The 20,385-nt window shown below is 60.7% G+C and overlaps 3 protein-coding genes across 5 annotated transcripts; 1 reads left to right on the top strand and 2 right to left on the bottom strand.

Annotated features, from left to right (window-relative positions):
- Positions 1-1,802: 1,802 nt before the first annotated feature.
- TMEM151A (transmembrane protein 151A) lies at positions 1,803-6,737 on the bottom strand. Its single transcript, XM_057729610.1, has 2 exons — positions 6,565-6,737; positions 1,803-4,272 (listed from the first exon to the last, which is right to left on the bottom strand). Exons 1-2 carry the CDS (start codon positions 6,637-6,639, stop codon positions 2,941-2,943), a joined length of 1,407 nt encoding a protein of 468 aa, XP_057585593.1. The 5' UTR covers positions 6,640-6,737; the 3' UTR covers positions 1,803-2,940.
- A 2,395-nt stretch (positions 6,738-9,132) lies between these two features.
- Positions 9,133-13,255, top strand: YIF1A (Yip1 interacting factor homolog A, membrane trafficking protein). 2 transcript variants are annotated; one of them, XM_057729801.1, is made up of 8 exons: positions 9,133-9,343; positions 10,039-10,250; positions 10,415-10,519; positions 10,656-10,734; positions 12,033-12,090; positions 12,258-12,413; positions 12,865-12,958; positions 13,053-13,255. In XM_057729801.1, exons 1-8 carry the CDS (start codon positions 9,313-9,315, stop codon positions 13,197-13,199), a joined length of 882 nt encoding a protein of 293 aa, XP_057585784.1. In that variant the 5' UTR covers positions 9,133-9,312; the 3' UTR covers positions 13,200-13,255. The 2 variants fall into 2 exon arrangements, with proteins under 2 accessions (XP_057585784.1, XP_057585783.1); XM_057729800.1 differs by lacking the exon at positions 9,133-9,343 and having other exon boundaries at positions 9,353-10,250.
- Positions 13,256-13,694: 439 nt separating this feature from the next.
- On the bottom strand, positions 13,695-19,503 carry CNIH2 (cornichon family AMPA receptor auxiliary protein 2). Of its 2 annotated transcripts, XM_057728996.1 has the most exons (6): positions 19,423-19,503; positions 15,559-15,627; positions 15,075-15,122; positions 14,726-14,838; positions 14,481-14,624; positions 13,695-14,285 (listed from the first exon to the last, which is right to left on the bottom strand). In XM_057728996.1, exons 1-6 carry the CDS (start codon positions 19,501-19,503, stop codon positions 14,258-14,260), a joined length of 483 nt encoding a protein of 160 aa, XP_057584979.1. In that variant the 3' UTR covers positions 13,695-14,257. The 2 variants fall into 2 exon arrangements, with proteins under 2 accessions (XP_057584979.1, XP_057584980.1); XM_057728997.1 differs by lacking the exon at positions 15,075-15,122.
- Between the last annotated feature and the right edge of the window lie 882 nt (positions 19,504-20,385).

Raw genomic sequence — 20,385 nt, 5'->3', positions numbered from 1 at the left:
CTGCTGGTAATAGAGACAAGAAAAAACAGTGGCTTAAACAAACTAATAGTTTATTTCTCTTTTTCACTGAGGTCTGGAAGTAGGCAACCCAGGGATGATATGGACATGCCTATGGTGTCACCAGAAGCCCAGGGTCTTTTCTTCGTCTTCTTTTTTTTTTCCAACCACGTAGAATCCTAGTTCCCCAACCAGGGATCAAACCTGTGTCCCCCACAGTGAAAGCTCGGAGTCCTAACCACTGGGAAACCAGGGAATTCCCAGCCCAGGGTCTTTTACCTTGCTGCTCTGCTATCCTCAGCACATGGCTACAATTCTCAAGGCCACCTCCAGGTCCAAAGTAGCTACTGGAGCTCCAGCCATCACATCTGCATTCCAGGCTGAATGAAGGACGAAGCAGAGAAGACAGAACTAGCCTTCACCAATATTGTTTCTACTTCAAGAAGCATTTTTAGAAATCCCTTCCAAGACTTTCTCCTTATATCTCATACCCTAAAATTAAGTCACACAACTACACCATATGTGCAAGGGAGGCTAGAAATGTTGCCTTTTAGCTGGGCTCACTGCCTTCTAAAACTGAGGCTCTGGAATTGAGGGGAGAACGGATAGTGGTTGGGGGGCCGTTAGTGGCTGAGGCATTAGAGCAGGACAATGGAAGAGGAAAATCGTTCCCATGGGGAGGAGCTGGAGCCACACACTGGCCCACTGCCTGCTGCAGCCTCCTTAAATGTTTGGACACCGTGGAGTTTTCCACCTAAGTTGCTTCTGAACAGAGGATTGACTTCACTCCCTGTGAGGCAGTGGGCTGATGCAGAGGGAAAGCTCTGGTCTCTAACTCCACCCTCCCCACATGGCCAGTAGGCAGCTGGACTTTTGCTAAAAACAATAACATGCAGCCCTGAGCTTGTCACTTCCCTGCGCAACCACCTTCCATGGCTTCAGTTTGCTCCAGTGTAAGGGCAAATTCTGGGGATTGGTGTTGAAGGCCTCAGCTTCCTCTTCCACAGCTCTGCTTCCACCTTTGCTTCATGCCCCGCACCCAAGCCTTTGTGCAGGCAGCTCCCACTGCCCAGCACACCCTGTGCTATCTCTGCCTGGGGGAATGCCCCCCATTCTCAGCACTCTTCTAGGGCCTCCACTGGCCCTTATGGTGCCTTTGTGTGGATTAGAAAAGGGTGGCCTTTATCCAGGGGGATGCAGTTTCATGCCAGGGCTCAAGGGGTGGCCCACAGGTGGGATTCCACCCACACTTGCCCCTGGCACAGTGAACACCCTGCACAGCTGTACGGGAAGATGTCACTTCCAAGGACCTCTCTAGCTCCACCAGTGAGGGAAGCCCTTCCTTTGCCCTCTTCTGTCTTCAGACCCCATGCCCTGATTTGGGGCTGGCTGTTTCCAGCTTTGTGTCCTCTGACCTGCTCAGTGCGCATTCCCCCAGATCCACCAATAGCCATCAGGGGAACTGAATTTGTGCCACAGGCCATACCTCTTCCTTCCCATTTTGGGGACCAGGCACACTCCCTTAATCCTCAGCACACCCCGCAGCGGGATGGAAATCCCTGCTGGGCTGGAAGAGGGGCCACTTGGATAATCCCTTAGAAAAGACCCAGACACTGGTCAGTTGGAGTCAGCTTCTCAGAGCAACTCAAACCTGAGTCTCAGAGGCCCCAGGCCAGCCAGGGAGCTCACGTTCTCCTGGGGGTTCTGCAGCGCCGCCCTGTGTCCCCTCCCAGACCCAGCATGACCCCCCCATGTTTGTTGTGGTGGCCTTGAACCCACCACCCAGGAATGCACGTGAGATGATCTTCCATTTCATACCTTTTATTTTATCTGTGTCTTCTCTGCCTCCTCCCTCCCCCACCGGCCCCTGAGAGGGGGTGGCAGCCCCAGTTGGAAGGGAAGGGACTACTCTCTCCTCCCTGGGGGAGGGATGGTGTCCCCTGGGCCAGGCCCCAGTGATGGGGGAAGCAGGGGCCTCCACGGCAGAGCAAGGGCATCGTCCAAGAGGCTGTGGCTGGGGCCGAGGCCCCTCGGATGCCCTGTAGCGCTGAGCCTCATGGGTCATCAGGAAGGTGAAGAGCAGAGAAGTCGGGGGGCGATGAGAGGACACAGCCTGGAAGGCATGTGAGTGGCTGACAGAGGCAGATGTGGACTTCAGGGGCCAGGAGCAGAGATCAGGGGATACGGAATTGAGGTGGGGCCCTGAGAAGGAACCCGGGGTTAGAGGGGTGGCTGGATGTGGCGGGGAGGGTGCACCAGGGAAAACAGTGGGGGTGGGGTGGGACAAGGCTGTGCTCCAAGAACCAGGTTCCCGGGAGAGGGGCCATGTCGCAGGGTCTGATCAGGGACTGGCCCTGAGCAGAGGCCAGAGGGCAGGCAGGGAGGGACCAGTCAGGGAAGGAGGATGGGGACTTTGGGAGGGTAGTGGGGCCTAGGGCGTGGTGCTGGCATAGCCAACTCTTCAGGTTCATGGATGCCAGCCCAGCTGGGCGTGGCCCCAAACCACCAATTTGTGCTTCTGGGTTGCTCAAGGGCCCCAACGTGGCCTCAGCCATGCAGGGAAGAGTCCACAGGCACCCCTCTGCTGCAGGCAACATCTGTCTCTGGGATTCCTCTCCCAGCCCAGGCTTTCTGGAAACTTCCTTCCCTGCCCAGCTGAGAGGCCCCGAAGCTAGATCGTCTGCCATCGCAGGGGGTGGGATGTGGTGGTGGCGGTGGAGGGGGAGCCATGCTGGAATGGTTTGTAGACTCAACCGCGGTGGTGTCCCTTCAGCCCCAAAATGACCATGGGTCACTGCATGTTAGTCCGTCTAAGGGCTCCACCCCCACCCCCACCCCTGTGTGCTGGTCTGTTTTCCCTCCTGTCTGGGACAACAATTACTCAGGCATGGAAGCCTGCGGTGGGATGGTGGGGAGAGGGTCAGTCTGGGGGCCACGTGGGTCTCAGAGTGCACCCTGCCCGTCCCCCTGGCAGCCGCTGTCACCGTGGACAATTAGCACCGGGAAGTAAAGGGCGTCCTCATAGCACGGTGGGCTTTCCAGGGGCTCCGTGTCCTCTCCACGGCGCCCCAGCGGCCCCCCGCTCAGGCTTCGGAAGACCCCCGGGGTGGCCCGGCCCCCGGCTCCCAGGGACAGGCGGCTGCGGCTGAAAGGCAGGCGGGGCCCGCTGGGCCGGGCCGGGGGCAGCGAGTTGCTGCTGACGGAGCGGCGGCAGCGCTGGCAGCCGCGGAGGTAGGCGCCCGAGCCGGCGCCCATGACCACGGCCTCCGAGTAGCTGGGCACCAGCTGCCGGTTGGAGCAGATGTGCCACTCGAGCTCGGTGAAGTCCACGGTGGCCACGCGGGAGAGCGGGGGCCCGCTGGGCATGGCCCCGGGCGGGGGCGAGCTGGCGCCGAAGAGCTTCTCCACCTGGTAGTGCACGTGGGCCGTGCCGTAGGCCGCCACCACGCGCAGCGGCCAGGACAGCGTGGCCGCCGACACGAGCCAGAAGACCCAGGCGCGCGCGTACCAGGGCGGGCTGCGCGGGTCGGCGAAGACCATCAGGGACTCGCGGAAGTCCACGTCCTTCAGGTGCATCCCCTCCCGGGCCTCCAGGTAGTCGTCCAGGCCCTCGTTGGCGCTGAAGAAGCGGGCCCGCTGGGTGAGGTACGAGGCCTCGGCCTCGGCGCTGCCGAAGCTGAAGCACTTGGTGAAGCGCAGCCGCGTGGCCGCGTGCTCGGCCAGGCCCACCAGCTCCTTGGAGACGTCGCGCACGCCGTGGGCCGAGTAGTCAAACTCGCCCCGGGCCGTGCGGCTGTCGGCGCGCTCGTGGTACACCTGCGTGGTGGTGTAGGCGTCGCCGTTGCGGTAGCGGGTGATCTGGCGGGTGCGCCGCACGTAGTGGTAGCTGGTGGCCTTCCACCACACGCAGGGCGGCGCCTGCTGCAGCCGGTGGATCAGGGCGAGCACGGTGTGGGCGTCGGTGCGCGGCGCCTGGCAGGACCGCACGTGACAGTGCCAGCACTCGGCCAGGTAGAGGAGGTAGAGGAGGGAGACGAAGGCCAGCGGGATGTACAGGTAGCCATCGGAGCAGGGGCTGGCTGGGTAGGTGGGCGGCGGGCCCCCGGCCCCCCGGGCTAGCGCCGCCTCCGGCCCCAGGACCAGCCGCGGCACGGTGGCCAGGCGACACCAGGCCACCACGGCGCCGCAGGCGTGGATGAGCAGCGTGAGTAGCAGGCACTTCCAGTGCGACTCGCGGCACAGGGAGCTTCCCAGGGACTGTTTCAGGGGCCGCTGCTGCAGAGTGGGCAGAGAGAGGGGAGGCGGGGTTCAGCACGCGCCCAGCAGCTGTGCCGGCCGCTCTTCCCAAGCCCCGGGAAGGAGGTGGTGCTACGGCTCCCCACGTTACAGAGGAGGAAACTGAGGCTCTGAGGGATTGAGCAACTTGCTCCAGGCCTCACCCTTCTAGCCAATTCACAGTAGAGCTGGGGGACTCAGCCCAGGCCTATCTGCCCCAAGCCTGTCCTCCGCTGTGCCCTGCCATCTCTCAGGCAGGGGCATGTAGGACAAAATAGACCCATCTCTGCCAAAAGAGGGAAGGACCCTCCCCCCATCCCCCCAACCCTGCTCACGACTGGCCACTGAGAAAACTGAGCTCTGGTCCTGACTCTGCTCCCGATATACTGTGTGATGGTGGCCATATCCCTGTTCTCTCTGGGCATTGATTCCTGGACCCGGTGGTGTGGGAAGCCAGGGTAGCAGGGGTCTTAGGGATGAAGAGCATGGGTTTAGGAGCTCAGGATTGGGTGCTGGCTCCACCACTTACTTTATGACTTGGGCAGTTCCTACATCCTCTTTGGACCTCAATTTCCTCATCTGTAAACTGGGGTTGTTGCCAGGATTCAACGAGATCATGTGTGTGAAGATTTTAGCATAGGGTCTGGCCCCGGGAATACATATTATTATCATTACCCTTCAACTCCCTCTGGTCCCTGGTCTCACCAGGGACAGCAGGAGACTTGGGAGACGCTTTTAAGTAAACGGGAAAGAGGAAGAGAGAGAGGTGTGAGTCTGGGGAGGGGGGGAGCAGATGGAGTGCCGTCCTCCACTCCCCATCTGTGCTGAGGGAGGGGGCGGGACACAGCTGTGGGCAGCAGGGACCACTCCCTGGCCCAGGGGGTTTGGCACACCCTCCCTGACAGGGCTGCCAGCCTGGCCCCCACCTCATCCCCAGGTGCTAAGGAAAGAGAATGGGGAGGAGAGAAGGGGGGAAAAGGGGGAGAAGGAAGAGGTGGTCTGGAGGAAACAGCAGGGGTGGGGTTAAGGGACGACCTTTTCCACCACAGTCCCACCGGCCTTGAGAGACCCAAGAGGAGAGGAACTGTCCCCATCCCAGCCCAGAGCAGCCACCCATCACAGGTGCATACCACTACCCTAACCTGTAGGGCCAGTCAGATGCACATACTCTCATCTACAGCCTGCACCCCCACCCCACCACAAGTTCATCAAAGAACCCACCCACCAGGAACGTGAACACTGCTTGTTTATTCAACACACCCCAGACCCTCACCAGTGCCCAAGGCACAAGCCCCTCCCCCACTGTACCATGATGCACAGGTGCGTGTGCTCACACGCACCCCCTCCCCCAACCCACCCGCCACAGGACACACAGGTGCATATACATGTTATATAGTCACTGAAGCCCAGGGACACACCAGCCCCTTACCTACCACAGTGCACATCGCCCACCCCCACCCCTACTGCAACCTGACACCCACACCCTCCAGACTCTACAGGGAGAGACCCACCCACAACAGGAAACACTCACGTGCATTCACACATTACCACTTCACCCAAGGGACCCACCAGACCCTCACCTGACTATAGGGCACATATGTCCCGTTTAAGGTGTGGGGAGCACGCACTGACATTCACACACCCACAAGCACCCTATGTTCACCCAAACACACACATAGATCTACTCACCACCTATCACCCCCAACACCCCACACTGGGCCCCACACCCCTGCAGATCCTCTTCCTGGCTAAGACTGAGCAGGGGCCATTCTGAGGGTCCCAACCAGCAGGATGGGCCCTCGGGCCTCACAGCAGAGAGAGGGAGAAGGGGTACCAGAGGCCACCTCCCTTCCTCTTTCCCCTCCTCCCTCCGCTCCCCGCCCCCCAAGTCCCCGCTACTGCTGCTGCATTGCAGGCGCCGCCCGGGCACCTCGTGAGCGGCTGGGCCGGGCTGGGGGCCTGACCCCAGGGCTCTGGGGGTGAGGGGCATCGCTGTAGAATGGGGACGCGCAGGGACCAGGTGCTGACGTCACAGGAAGGCGAGGCTGGATGAGGGGGCGTCGGGGGCGGGAGTTGCCTCCCATACCCCTTCCCAGCCACCCCACCCCTACCCCCACGCGGGCCCCTAGGCCCCGGGACCCTTTGCAGGACGCAGGCTACCCCAATGACGTCATTGGCCACAGGGTCTCCGGACTTCCCTCCTCAGCCCCCTCCTCGGGGGTCGCCCCTTCCCTTGTCCCCCTCTCCCCGCTCCAGCCCTGGCTCCGGCCCCCCACCACACAGCGCCGGTACCTCCTCCCGCAGCGGCTCGCAGTCCGGGATGAGCGCGGGCACCTCCCCGCCGTCGCCACCTCCGCCCTCCGGCATGGTGTCCTGGCTGCTTGGGCGGCCCCCGCCCGGGCCCGGGGCATGATAAGGGGGAGCGCGGAGGGCTGCGGCGCGGCCCCGGAGGGCGTCCGCTCGGCTCAGCGGCCGCGGAGGGAGTGCGCGGAGCTCGAGCCCGAGCCCGAGCGCGGCGGCGGCAGCAGCGGCGGCGGCGTTGGCGGCCGCGGTGCCCGGCGCCCCGCCCTCCGCTGACCCCGCCCCCGCGGCCCCCGCGGCGCCGCCGGCAGCGCCTGGCACCGCAGGCGCTGCCCCCGCCCCTGAGATGCCCAGGTTGGGAGACCGAAGCCTGGGTTCCCTTCTTGCCGCGCTCGTGCTTGCGACCTTGAATGAGTCCTTGCTCTCTGGGGCCTGAGCTTGCCCTGCTGTAAAATTAATCTCCAAGATGGGTGGGTGCCCGCGAGGTCCTATCTCTGAGGAGTAGGCCCAGGCCTAAGCCCACCCAGACCCCACCCCTGAAGCCTCGCTTGTGGTGGTGGAGGGGGCGGTTACAGCCCTGAAAGCTGTGGTGAGCCTCATTACCTGGACAGAGGCGCTGGGCTCCAGTTAGAGTAGATAAGCAGGAGGCCAGGACACCCGGGGTCCTAGGCCTTGTGACCTTGAGTCGGCACCCTCCACCCCCAACCTCAGTTTTCCTGCCTGAGAAATGGGGAGGGAAATGTGCTGGATTCAGAGCACATTCATCATGAGGTACAGGCGAGGTGGGATTTGTCTTACATGAGAGGACCCCCCTCCCAGATACTGGCGGCCCCAGTGCTTCTCCCTGACCCTCAGGGGCCTCAGACCTTCACATCTGCCTCTGGGCCAGGGCCTAGCCCCGGAGGTAGACAATCAGCGGGTGGAACATAGGGAGATGCAGTGCCAGGTGGGGTTTGTTTTGTGATTTTTTTTTCCAAAGAGCAACTCAAAGACCATTCTGTTCAACACCCCTACCCATTTAAAGATAAAGTAATTGAAATGGTAGAGAGAGAAAAGGATTGAACCAGAGTTCCACCTATTTTTAAAAAAATTTATTGGGCGCAGTTGTTAATTAGCTGTCTTCTATATGCAAGTACTGTGAAGCATTCACAAGCATTGTGAAGACAAGTGTAGAAGTGGAGAATGACATAGGCCCTGTCCTCATGGAATTTACATACAGTGCAAACTACTGCAGTCAGAGGGAGCCTAGAGCCTGGCCTCCAGCCTCCATCCCAAGCCAGATCAGGACTCTTCCATTTGTCTCTCTGAGAGGCACAAGTTGAACTGACTCTTAAAGGATAATTAGGTTTTGGACAGTGGATATGAGGAGGAAGGGCATCCCAGGTGGAGGGAACTTCTGGACAAAGGCACTGTGATTGGACCACATGGATTGAGTTCAGAGAGCAGGAAGTTCACCTGGAGTAACTGGACACTGGGTGGCTAACTAAGAGGCAGATCGAAGAGCACCTGATCTTGCTCTGTAGAAAGTGGTGGCTGGAGGTCTGTGTGAAGCGAAGCCCTTGAAGACTGAGTCCGGGAAAGGTGGGAATGAGAGAAAGGCTGAGAGAAAGGAGCCCCTGAGGTCACGAGTGAGGCTTGGGGGGGGGGGGGCCTCACTTCGAGACGACTGCAGGGCTGGCAATGACTCAGGAATTGCAACCGCAGCTTCAGGAGGCGAATCAGCACACCTCCGCCCACATATTGTCTGGACCACGGGAGAGTCGACGGGACAAGCCTGGTGCAAAATCTTATCCACACTATTACCACCCAATTTTTGGGACTTCAGACCCGGACCTCGGTTTTTCAATACATGTAATGGGTGTGTGTGTGTGTGTATGTGTGTCAAGAGCCCCGGCCCTCCCAGCACCAGGCCCTCGGAGTGTGCAGGATGGCAGCAGTGGCGGTAGGGAATTTCAGCACCAGACGGCGGACAGCACCCGCGCGGAAGGGAGGGCTGGGAGGCGGGAGGAGGAGGAGTCAGCACCCCGGAGCTCGCTTGGCCTTTCTGTCACTGCTCCGCCCGGCCTCCTACCAACCCCGCCCCCCACCCCACCCCCGGACCCCGGGCTGCTGGGGCTCCGCGCCAGTACTGGGGGAAGTATGGAGGACGGAGAAGGAAAGCTAGCATTGAGAAGGAGGGGCAAGAGCCCAGAGGCACAGAGCTTGGTCACATCCCCATCGGCTCATTCCCTCCTGGAGTATGTCCCGCGAGTGAAAGTTCATTTCCGGACTCCAGCCGCCGCCAGCCTCCGCCGGATCTCCGCCTGGTGTAGTCGTGGCAGGGAGAGCGTCAAGTGCCCCACTGAGCAGGCGCGGAAATAATTCTCAGCACCCTCCTACCTTAAGCCATCTATTGGCTGCTCGGTAGCGAACTAACAAACTCACTATCCAGTCCACGAGCGCCTCAAATTGCTCCGCCTATTCCTCCGCCCGGAAGTTGATTACTGCCGAATCCGCTTCGGCGAGGGCACGCCAGTAGCCAATTGGGAGAGGGGAGGGGCGAGCCGGGGCCGCTGAGGAGCCAATGGTAGGCGGCAGAGGGTGACGCTGCGGACATGGCTGCTGTCGTCGGACAGTGCGGGGACGTGTCGGGCTGCTCGGTAACTTCGGTCGGTGCCCAGGGAACGGAGCAGCGGCCTCACTAGTATTCGTACCACGAGGCGACGCAGCGGGCCCTCGGAGAGAGCGAGCGTCGGGGCCATGGCTTACCACTCGGGCTACGGAGCCCACGGTGCGTGGGGCGCGGGGCGGGCGGGGCGCGGGCCGACCGACCCTCGCGAGGAGGGTCGGCGGCGCGGCCCGCTCACCCTGAGGGAGAGGGGCGCCCGTGACCGCTGCCCAGGGCGGCGACGTCCTTCCGATTCCTGCCCCGTGAGACTCGGCAACGCGTCCCGGACTTCGCCCTCCCGGCCTAAACCTGAGATCAGATCGGGCGGTGACAGCATTGCTGGGATTCCCGTGCCCGAGTCGGGCATGAATGGGGTCTGCCTCCCAAACTTCCTTTCCCTGTCATGACCCTGGTAGGGTTCCTCACCACTGCCCAGGGCCTCCGCGTACACAGCCGTCGCCTTTCCAACCCTTGTTCATACGGGGATGCCCTCCTAGTTGTCTTCTCCGCCTAGCAAACTCAGTTTCCACGGCTCGGTTCAGAGATCAGTCCCCTTGAGGAGGCCCCCAGGAATCCTCAGGCGGGCAACCACTTCCAGGGGCTGCCCCAGCTCTTTGCCCACATTTAGCACCTCTCGAAAAGGATCCCTCATCAAAGTTCTTTCTGGGTTAGCTATTCCTCATCCAGCTAGAGTTTCCTTCACGGATTGCTCGGTGCTCCCGGGACCTATACAGGGCTGTCCAGCCTGGGGAAGGGGCGGTAGTTTGGGTTTATGCTCGGTATTCCTGTCACCTACCCTGGAAACTACAAACCCACAGGCTCCAAGCACAGGGCTCGGGCAGCTCCGGATCCCCCTCCCCTCTTCGATGACACAAGCGGTGGTTACTCCAGCCAGCCGGGGGGATACCCAGCCCCAGGAGCAGACGTGGCCTTCAATGTCAACCACTTGCTTGGGGACCCAATGGCCAACATGGCTATGGCCTATGGCAGCTCCATCGCATCCCATGGGAAGGACATGGTGCACAAGGAGGTGTGGCCCACCCCCAGGGCAAGGGTGGCAGGATTTCTGGCCAGGGCTGGGGCATCACGGGGTCCCACCTAATCCTCACAGCAGCCCTCAGGGAAGGCGCACACAGAGGAGCCCCCTGAGGTTCCCGGTGCAGCTTGCCCACAGCCTCCTCTCTCCCCTCTCAGCTGCACCGTTTTGTGTCTGTGAACAAACTCAAGTATTTTTTCGCTGTGGACACAGCCTATGTGGCCAAGAAACTAGGGCTACTGGTCTTCCCCTATACACACCAGGTGAGCTGCCTACCAGGTGAGCTGGTGGGCCCCCTTGCCTCCCTCATCCTGCCCGAGAGTCTGGCCCCCAGATCTCAACGCCCTTCTTTCCTCTCTTGTCTTTTCCTCCTAACTTGCCCGCTGCTGCCACCACCAGAACTGGGAAGTGCAGTACAGTCGTGACGTGCCTCTACCCCCACGGCAAGACCTCAATGCCCCCGACCTCTATATCCCTAGTGAGTCTTTGACCTGGACTGGGGGTTGTGGGGGCACTTGGGCCTTGAGGCGCCGATGAGAAGAGAGAGGCTTATGTGTTGGTTCAGCATCTGCTCTTGGTGCTTTTGTGTGTGGCTTTTGTGGTGTCCCTAGACCCAGGCAGACCAGGTAGACAGCGTGGGGTGACCAGTAAGCAGCTTCTTGGGTGTGCCTTCAGGGTACTCCCTTTTGAGACCTTCCTGCCACTTGACTTGGACGAGGTCCCTCCCCAGCCTGGAGCCCTGGGCTTAGACCTGGCCCTCAGGTGGCTGCTCTCATGCTTCTGGAAAACTGGAATAACAACAGTTCCTACCACAGAGGATTGTTGTGGAATTGCAGCGAGGGGATGTGTGCTCAGCCGGCACCCAGCACACAGGAAGCACGCCGTAAATATTAGCTGTTATCGCTGTTATTACTTGTCCTCCAAGGCCGGATCCAGCATCCCCTCCTCTGAGGTGGTCACTCCCTTCTGGGTTCCTACAACTGCCTGTCCGCATGGCATGGGTCAGGCCGCCCACACTGTGCTGTGGCTGTCTGACTGCATCTCACTCCTCTCTGTCCTGGGGCCTGCACAAGGCGAGGCCCCTGATGGACACGCTGGAGGAGGGGTGAGTATGCCCAGGCCAGCCCTCAGAAGGGCTACCAGGAGGACAGCCAGACAGCCCAGTTGCCCTGGGAGAGACACAGGCTCTTCTTCCCTCCTTCGTTCTGTTTCCCTCACAGTCACCGTGTAAGGCAGGAACTGCTATCCCCGTTTTACACGTTGAAGCCCAGGCTCAGAGAGGTTTGAGTATCTATGAGGAGACACAGCTTATAGGTGGTAGAGCTGGTTTGCTGACTCCAGACACTGTGCCCTCTGTGGGCACATCAGTTCTGGTGCTTGAAGGGGGCAGAGGACAGGACTGAGGAGTTGAAATTGCCGTGAAAACTCAGCTGCCATCTGAGCTTTTGTGAAAATAGCAGAGATGACTTTGGCCTGCGATGTAGTTTCTGAGACACAGCAGGAAACTTTGGTGAGTTTCCTAGTACAGGGACCAGGAAGGAGGTGGCTTGGTCGTCCTGAGAGAAGGGTCAAGTAGCACTGACACAGGTGGAGAGGGCTGAGCAGGAAAAGGCATCCCAGGCAGGGCACTGGGGAGCTGAGTGCAGAGGTCAAGCATGTTGAGATTTGCAGGGAAGGAAGTATGGGGGTGTCAGTGGCCCTGAATGCTTAGTCGGGGGTGGGGGGCAGCTCTGGTTGAGGAAACCAGGCTGATGGCATCTCTCTGGCTCTTGGCAGCAATGGCTTTCATCACCTACGTGCTGCTGGCTGGGATGGCACTGGGCATTCAGAAAAGGTCAGCGCCAACCCCTTCCCCATTCCCACCACTTCCCCACTCCTGTCTCCTCCCCTCACCTCCCTGGGGGATCTTTGCCAGCTCCCCAGTCCCCGTGACCCTGTCTCACACCTGCCACAGGATGCCTGGTTTGGGACGCACCTCACCCCACCCCTATGCGGCCGCAGGTTCTCCCCAGAGGTGCTGGGCCTGTGTGCAAGCACGGCGCTGGTGTGGGTTGTGATGGAGGTGCTAGCTCTGCTCCTGGGCATCTACCTGGCCACCGTGCGCAGCGACCTGAGCACCTTCCACCTGCTGGCCTACAGCGGCTACAAATATGTGGGGTGAGCACCTGTGGGTCGAGCGGGAAGCTGGCCTTGGTGGGGGGTGTCTGCCACCCTGGGTTCCTGGCCTGCGTAGCTATAGCCTCAAATTGTGACCCTGGATCCCCGCTGCCCCTCTAGTTCTTCTCTATTAGAGGGAGCACCTGTCTTCAGCAGCCTCCTCAGGAACTGTGTAGTGTGGCTCAGGAGGTCAGGGATGTATTGAGAGTCACCCTGGGAGCACGGGAGAAGGGTGAGCTGGGGTGGTGAAGGGGGTCTCAGATCCAGGTCCTAGGGCTGAGTCCTGGCCTATTCATTTTGAGTCTAAGTCCCTGGCAGGGGCGCAGATTGGGGGTAAAGTGCCCCGGTGATGGTGGGTGGGGTCTAGGCTGGGCTCTGGGGCAGTCTCAGTCCTGGACCCTTGGGAGGTCTCAGCCTTCTCTCCCTCCCTCCCCACCCCCGCCCCCTGCAGGATGATCCTCAGTGTTCTCACAGGCCTGCTCTTCGGCAGCGATGGCTACTACGTGGCGCTGGCCTGGACTTCGTCCGCGCTCATGTACTTCATCGTGAGTCTGGGGCTGGCCCCTCTTCACCTGGGGTCGGAGCTGGGGACAAGCCTCCCCTCTCCTGGCCCAGCTTCAGCTCTCTTCTTTCTTTCAGGTGCGCTCGTTGCGAACAGCAGCCCTGGGCCCTGACAGCATGGGGGGCCCAGCCCCCCGGCAACGTCTCCAGCTCTACCTGACGCTGGGAGCTGCAGCCTTTCAGCCCCTCATCATATACTGGCTGACCTTCCACCTGGTCCGGTGACCCCCGGTCCCCACTGGCATTGATTTTTCCATACATCGAAGATTTGATTTCCTTGATTTCGTCTGACCCTTGTTTCCACAGCTCTAGGGGGCATTTGCTAACACCTCTGGGCCTTTTTGTTGCCCAGGGGACCAGGCTTGGGCTTTCTCGAAGGAGGAGGATCCAGGGAAGGCTTCCTGGAGTTGGTGGCCTTGATACTGCCTCGGAAGGCAGATAGAAGTGTTTCAGCAGAAATAGTTGTTTATCTGTGGCTGGGAAAGTGAGAATGGGAACAGGCAGCTGCTAAGGAGGCCTCGAAGGCCTCTGATTCATCTGAGGAGGTCCCTAGAGGCATCCGGAGGCTAGTGGGGTAAGCCCATCTGTGCTAAGGATTTAGCTCAGGGCTTCCCCCTATACGATCCCTTTCCCCCCCTCTCCTCTGTAAACTTAGGAGCAGAACTGGGGCCCAGGTGTTTGCAGTAGTTTATTCATATTTTGTCACAAATGGCCGGGGAGGGGGTGCCGGACTCCTCCAGGCAACATAGAAAATAGGTCCAAGAGACGGGGTAGACTGGGATTGGGGCAAGTGGGGACAGGGAGGGGTCTGGAGAGAGAGCCTGGGGGAGGGGAGAGGGCAGACTAGGGGTGGGGCTGCCCCCCTGCTGAGCCTGCTCATTCCCGGTGTGGGTACTGCCCCACCCGCAGGGGGATCCTCAGGGTGGGGGGCTAGGGGGGGTGGCCCAGAACTTCCAGGGTCAAGCCCTGCCCCTTGGCAGGGCCTAAATTCCCCCTGAAGTGGACAAGGCCGGAGGTCCCGCCCTTTCCAGGACTGCCTGCCATGTCCACAGGCCGGCAGAGGAGCTCGTGCCCCTATTGAGAGCTCTGCCAGCCCTAGTCCAAGGGGAGGGGGCTCTGAAGGCGGGAAGTCCCCGCAGCAGCAGTTTGGGGGATGGAGAGGAGACTGGGGGCACCAGTGCCCCCTCCCTCCCCAGGGCTGAGGCCTCTGTGGCCCAGGGGCAGGGCTGGGGGTGCACAGGCGTCCGGTCCGTTCTGGGCTCGCTCCCTGGCCGGCTTCCCCCTTAGAAACTCACCAACGTATAAACCATACTGTGGGAAGACGAGGCAGTGAGCCACGTCACGAGCACGCCCGGCTACTGGCCACCCACCCTGTCGTGCCCTAGGTTGCCCTTGGTCATGAAGAGCAAAGGGCAGGAACTTGGCACCCAACCATTCCTGGGATTGGAGGGATGCTGCCTGGAGCATCCCTTCCCTGACTTCTGACTGCCATGGGCAGGGCCTCACCTGTACAGGTAATAGAAGAAGGAGAGCAGGTAGAAGGCGAGTTTGCACCAGGACTCCTTCTGGCAGTAGTTGAGGATGTCAGCATTCATGATGGAGACCGCATCATACATGACCTCAGAGCCATCCGCAGGGCGGTGGAAGTACCTGGGGGGAGGGAGGGGCCTGAGTGTCCACCCTGAAGGCTCCCACCCACATCCTGCCCCGCTCCCCCATCTCACCCTCCCAGGTGGAGCTGCTACCCTCACCTCCAGAGGTGGTAGAAGAGGAGGGGGATGTTGAGGCCCAGGGTCACCCACTCTGCTGCACACAGAAACATCAGACAGAAGAGGCCGTGGATGGAGTATTCTGGGACCACCAGCTGGGGAGCGAGGGTGAGAGGTCAGAGGCCACGTGCTAGGACAGATCCAAGCTTCAAGGGCACTTGGGAGGGGCCCACCCACCATGACCTCTGGGGACTAAAAGGGCTTCTAGCTTCCCACTGCCTCCCACGTTAGCAGAGCGGATCAAACAGGCCGCAGAGGAGGAAGGCCCTACTCTGGGTTACCGTGGGGCTGAGCTGGGCTAGAAGCCTCCTGCCCCAGCCCTGATACTGACCTTCCTCAGGAGGCAGCAGATGCGTTCGATGTTTTTTAAACGCTCGCGCTGTAGGGAGAGGAAAAGACAGCAATGGTAGAGGTGAAGGAGCGGACATTGGGGGCGCTCCGCCACTGCCCCACGCCCCCAACTCCCTGCACGTAGCCGCCAGGGGGCGCGAGAGCAGGCTCTGCGGCGTTTTCGGCGGCGCGGCAGGGAAGCAGCCGCGCCGTCCCCATAGCGACCGTCACCATGGAGGGATCTTCACCCGCGTCTCCACGGCAACGGCCCAGAGCCTGGCAACGGCTGCCCCGCCAGGAGGAACCCTGAGCCCTGAGCCCGCGCCAGGTGTTTGCTGGGGGCGGGGACAGACAGAGGAAGGGGCAAGGCCACCGCCCCCCACCCCCAACACCCCCATCTTCCCGTCCCCCTGCCGCCCTCCACCCGCGACATATGGGAAGACAGACGGACGGACACACCTCGGCACAGCACATGTATCACTTACTGCCCGCGCTGGGTTCCCCTGGTCGATGGGGTTCTTGAAGTCAGTCCGCAGCTCGTCAAAGGCTATGATCTGGGGAAGGGGCGTGTGCCCGTCAGGGTTGGGGCAGTAGCGTATAGCCCCCCCACCCATTCTTTTAAGGCATAAGATTCACACGTGGGGATTGGATCAGTTGGAGCTTGCTGCAAAGGTAGAGAAACTGAGGCCCCAGAGAGGGGTGGGGCCTGGCCCAAGGTCACACAACAGTTTGGAATGAAACTCTAGTGTGCTGATGCCCAGTCCGCTACACCTCCATCCAAAGCATCCCAAGACATAGTGTCTTCTCTATTGGGCCCTGTGCTGAAGACTGGGACCCCAGAAGCCTGGGACACAGCCTCTGCCCAGGAGGAACCCCAGGCTTGGGAGGAGAACTGTGAACTACATTCCAGGGTGACCAGGGCTGTGGGGTACAGGAGGAACCTGGGGTGGGTGCCTGATCCAGCCTGGGGTGGGGAGTTCAGGCTGGACTCTGAGTAGGTGTTTGTCTAGTGAACAAATGGGGGAAGGGCAGTCTGAACAGCGGGAACAGAAGATACAAAGGCAGAGGGTTGAAAGAACAAGGAACATTCAGGAAGTTGCAGGTTCTGTGGGGCTAGAGTGCAAGTGTGAGGCGAGCGGGAAGAGAGATGGGAATGGTGAAAGACAGGCTGGAGAGATCAGCAGCGCCAGACGTGGGTGCCTTGTGAGGCTGGACCAGATGTTTGGACTTTAACCCCAAAGTAAAGGGGAGCCATTGAGGGGTATAAAGCAGCAGAGCAGGGCAGTCAGGTTGATGTTTTAGGATTGACCAAGGAGGAAATACAAACTGGCCGACAGTCCCAGCCAAGACATATATGATGCTTCCTCTATGCCCACAGGCTTTGTGTTTATTAACTCATTTCATGCTTACAACAACCTGCTGATGTAGGTGCTGGTATTATCACCTCTGTTTTGCAGGTGAGGAAACTGAGATAGATGAAATGACCTGTCCAAGGCCACACAGCTAGTTAGTGGCAAGCCAGGATTCTAAACCAGTTAGATTCCAGAGTTAAAATGTTAACCGCTTTACTGCACTCAGGCCAGACCAGTCAAGGAACTGTTGGGGTGTTGGGGCTGGGGGCATGGGGGAGGTGGGTGGTGGTGATCTGAGTGAAGAGAAGGACAGTGGGGATGGAGAGGTGTGGATGGATTCCAGAGCTATCTAGAAGCCAGACTCCAGATGGCTTGAATGACAGTGAAGTGGAGGCAGAGGGGCCCAAGTTGACTTTGGGTGTTGGGGCATCTGGTGGACAGCACTGTTCTCACTGGGATAGGAAACTCTTGGGGGAGCAGGTGTTTGAGAGGATGATAGGATGGACCTGGGGGCAGCTGGCATGGGAGGAGGGCTGGTGGAGGAGCCTTCTGGAGTCCCTCCCCTGAGCACCAGCCCTAGGATGAGGCAGCGGGCCCACCACCCCCAAGCATCCCAGACCCCATAAGGCTCGAAAGGAGAGAACATGGGCTTCCTGGAGGGATCTGGGGCCATCTGGAGCAGCCCCCCCACCTCAATTCCCCATTGACTCTGGGCAGCCGCCTGCCTGTCAGGCACAGCAACAGGGTCCAGCAGGGAGCAGAAGGGTGCCGTCTGTCTGCCCCAGAGCTGGCACCACCAGCAGGTGGCGGGTGTCGCGCCTCCCACCCCCCAGGCTGCCTGGCGCTGACTCAGCCCCCTGGAACAAACAATCCCCCACGGTGACAGCAGACACGCGTCACTCACCACCAGGGTTGCCTAGCGACCAGTAGGGCCTGGGCTCAGGGTCTGTGGTGGGATCTGGGGTCCTGCCCCGGAGGGTTTGCACTGAGGACCACACCTCCTCTGCGCACCCGCACACCCCGTGGCAAGCCTTGCTCTGGGCTCATATACACGCTGCTGTATATACAACAAGCCCACTTTACCGATGAGGCAACAGACTCAGGACAAGAGACTTGCTATGATCACCCAGCTAAACAGCTGAGCAAACACGGTGACTGACACGTAGTAGGTGCTCAATAAATATTTTTTGAGAACACCTGGGCCCTTTCTCCCAGCCTGGGAGCCCCACAAGGGAGAAGCCTGAGTCTTATTCATCCTGGTCTCCCCCAAAGCCATCCAGAGCCTGGTTCTCAGGAACGTGGACACAGGTGTGTTGGACAGAGGACTGCTCTGAGGATCCCCTGAGGACAGGGGGCCCCATAGAGGCTGTTGGAGGTCTGTGGGTGGGAAGGGGCCCAGAAAAGGGCTTCTTGAATTCCAGAAGGCTTTCTCCCAGGAGCTGGTTAGCTCTGTGTGTCCAGCCTGTGACTCTCAATTCCTTCCAGTCCTCAGGACTCCAGCCCTCCTGCCACCACCTCACAGTAGTGTCCAAGGCCCTGGGATGAGATAGGAGGCTCAGAGAGACCAAGAAGGATCCAGGGGAGATGGAGGAAGGGAAAGAGAAACAGAGAAGGGGGCAGAGCCAAAAATAAATAAATAAATAAAAGCAACCGAGAGACCCACAGAGAGAGAGAGAGGGCTCCAGATGGGGTGTGTGTGTCTGAAGGTGCCCATGAAGGCTCACTCCTCAGACAGGAGGGGTGCAGTCAGAGCCCATGAATCCTGAGACAGGCAGCAGGGGGACAGCAGGAGATGATGAAGGGAGAGATTGGTCAAGAGCCAGGGAGGACCACGGAGCAGGCAGGCAGCAGGTCCCAGGAAAAGAAAGGAGTGATGAAGTGGGGAGACCAAGAAAGAAGCAGGTGAGGCAATAGGGAGGAAGAGGAAGGAAGTGGGTACAGAGAGACTGGCGGGGGATAACCCGATGATCAGGGAGGTGTGTGCTGGACGTACAAGCAGAGGATGCTGAGCTGAGCAGGCCAGGGCCAAGATGCACAGGCCGTGAGGAGGGGACAGGGTGGGGGATGAAACCTCAACGGACATAGGAGAAGAAAGGGCAGTAAGGGGGGAGGGGGGAGGCAAGGGTCCCAAAAACTAAGCTGGAGGCTGACTGATAGTTCTGTAGTGAATAGAAGGGAGACAGGCAGGGGACCACAGAGGAGAAGGCTTAGAGAGTTGGGGAGAGGGACCCTCTCTAAAGGGAAACAACCAGGATAAGGGATGAGAAAAGGACATTTTGAAAAACCAGGTGTGAGGCAAGGCCAGAGAGAGAGACCAAAAGAAACAGGAGACAAAGGGGAAAGTGGGGGCAGGAAGAGGAGAAAAGCTGGAAAGTGGGGAGGAAACCTAGTGGGAGGGAAGCCCAAACAGGAGGGGGTAGGGAAACCTACGGTGAGCTGGTGGTAGGGGTTAGGTCTCTGGGGCTGCTTAGAGCCAATCACTGCTGGGTCAGGGAGTGGGGGTGGGGGTGGGAAGGGAAAGGGTTAATGGGCCCTGCGATCTGTGGGTCCTGTAAACAGATGCAGTTGCCATAGCAACCGGCTCCATCACTCTGGCTGGAAAAACCCACAAAGGGGGTGGGGAGAGTAGACAGACAAACTGCCCGACGGACAAACGGGGGCGACTAGATGCGGTGGGGGTGGGTGGCTACAGGAGGGAAACGAGCAAGAATCCAAGAATTCCGCCCCACACCCCAAGGCTGCATGGGGCGGGGGGGGGGGGGGGTCAGGGACTGACTGACATACCCATAGACAGGCGGGGGCGGCGGAGAAAGGGGGGCCCCCCGGGAAGGAAGCCGATGATGGGGGGTGTTTATGGGGCGAACAGAAGCCGACCGATGGGGGATAGCGGAGAGGAGGCTCCAAGTTTCTCCGGGCCCTGAGACCATCCGTCCGTCCCCATCCTGCTCCCAGCGCCCCCTGCCCCCCACCCCGCCCCCAGCCCCAGCCCGGCCTTACGTGCCAGATGACAAAGAAGATGAGGGAGGCGCACAGCACCAGGGTGAGCATGTAGCAGAACGCGGCGAAGGTGAACGCCATGGCCCCCGCGCCAGGCGGCGACCCGGGGGGCGCCAGCGCGGGGCCCGGGCGCAAGGGGACGCCCCCCCGGCCCGCGCTTAGGGCCGGCTGGGCATGGCCCGCAGGGCTCGGGCGCGGGCTCGGGGGACGCGGGCGGCGCGGCCGGGATCGGGGCCGCGGGGCCGTGGGGCGCGCGGGGCGCGGGCCGGTGGGCTCGGGGGGCGCGTCCGCTGCCGGCTGCCCGGGCCCCGATCGCTCATCCTGCGATCCCTCGCCCGCGGCTCTCTCGCTCTCCAGCCCGCGAAGCCGACGGGGCGGAGCCGGGGGCGGGGCCGCCGTGAGAGCAGCCTCGGGCGGGAGGGGCTGGGTCTCCGTGCGCCCCTCCGCCAGCCTGGCCCGGGCGCCACCCCCGCCCCAACCTCAGGGACACGTAAGCATGGACGCACATCCCTGGCACACCCCTCCATCCCTCACCCACCCACCCGCCCACCACGTCACACAACGAACCCACCACAGCCACACTCGGTCCACTCAGACGGGCACTCACATCTCTGCCCTCACACACCGGCCCGGGAGCGTGGACTGAAGTCTTAAGGGCAAAGCACTTGTCACCACCCGAGGGGGCAGAGACACCAGGCTTGATCCCAGAACAAGCCGGGAGAGGGGGGCTGAGCCAGGGGGCCAGAGCGGATGCGGGCCAGGCACAATGGGACACAAAGTCTACAGTCTGGCGCTCCTCTAGCTGCCGCCCAACTCCCCATCCTGAATCCGCCCGTGTAAGTGTTTGGCGGCGGCTCACCAGGTGCTCACTGATGGCCGCCTGCCTCCCTCCTGCCGGAACCGTGCTGGGCCCATGGGGACAGACCACAGAAGCGCAAGCAGGCAGCTCTCCTGGCTTCAAGA

The sequence above is a fragment of the Hippopotamus amphibius genome, chromosome 3, assembly GCF_030028045.1.
Source record: "Hippopotamus amphibius kiboko isolate mHipAmp2 chromosome 3, mHipAmp2.hap2, whole genome shotgun sequence".
Classification (NCBI taxonomy): Eukaryota; Metazoa; Chordata; class Mammalia; order Artiodactyla; family Hippopotamidae; genus Hippopotamus; species Hippopotamus amphibius.
This window is presented reverse-complemented; position numbering and strand designations above follow the sequence as displayed.

Coding starts and splice junctions, on each gene's coding strand:
- TMEM151A (XM_057729610.1), bottom strand. CDS start 6,639: ATGCCGGAGGGCGGAGGTGGCGACGGCGGGGAGGTGCCCGCGCTCATC. Junction 4,273..6,564: donor GCGAGCCGCTGCGGGAGGAG/GTACCGGCGCTG, acceptor CCCACTCTGCAG/CAGCGGCCCCTGAAACAGTC.
- YIF1A (XM_057729800.1), top strand. CDS start 9,993: ATGCTCGGTATTCCTGTCACCTACCCTGGAAACTACAAACCCACAGGC. Junction 12,091..12,257: donor GCACTGGGCATTCAGAAAAG/GTCAGCGCCAAC, acceptor ATGCGGCCGCAG/GTTCTCCCCAGAGGTGCTGG. Junction 12,414..12,864: donor AGCGGCTACAAATATGTGGG/GTGAGCACCTGT, acceptor CGCCCCCTGCAG/GATGATCCTCAGTGTTCTCA.
- CNIH2 (XM_057728996.1), bottom strand. CDS start 19,503: ATGGCGTTCACCTTCGCCGCGTTCTGCTACATGCTCACCCTGGTGCTG. Junction 15,628..19,422: donor TCTTCTTTGTCATCTGGCAC/GTAAGGCCGGGC, acceptor CCCCTTCCCCAG/ATCATAGCCTTTGACGAGCT. Junction 14,839..15,074: donor TCTGCTGCCTCCTGAGGAAG/GTCAGTATCAGG, acceptor CTCGCTCCCCAG/CTGGTGGTCCCAGAATACTC.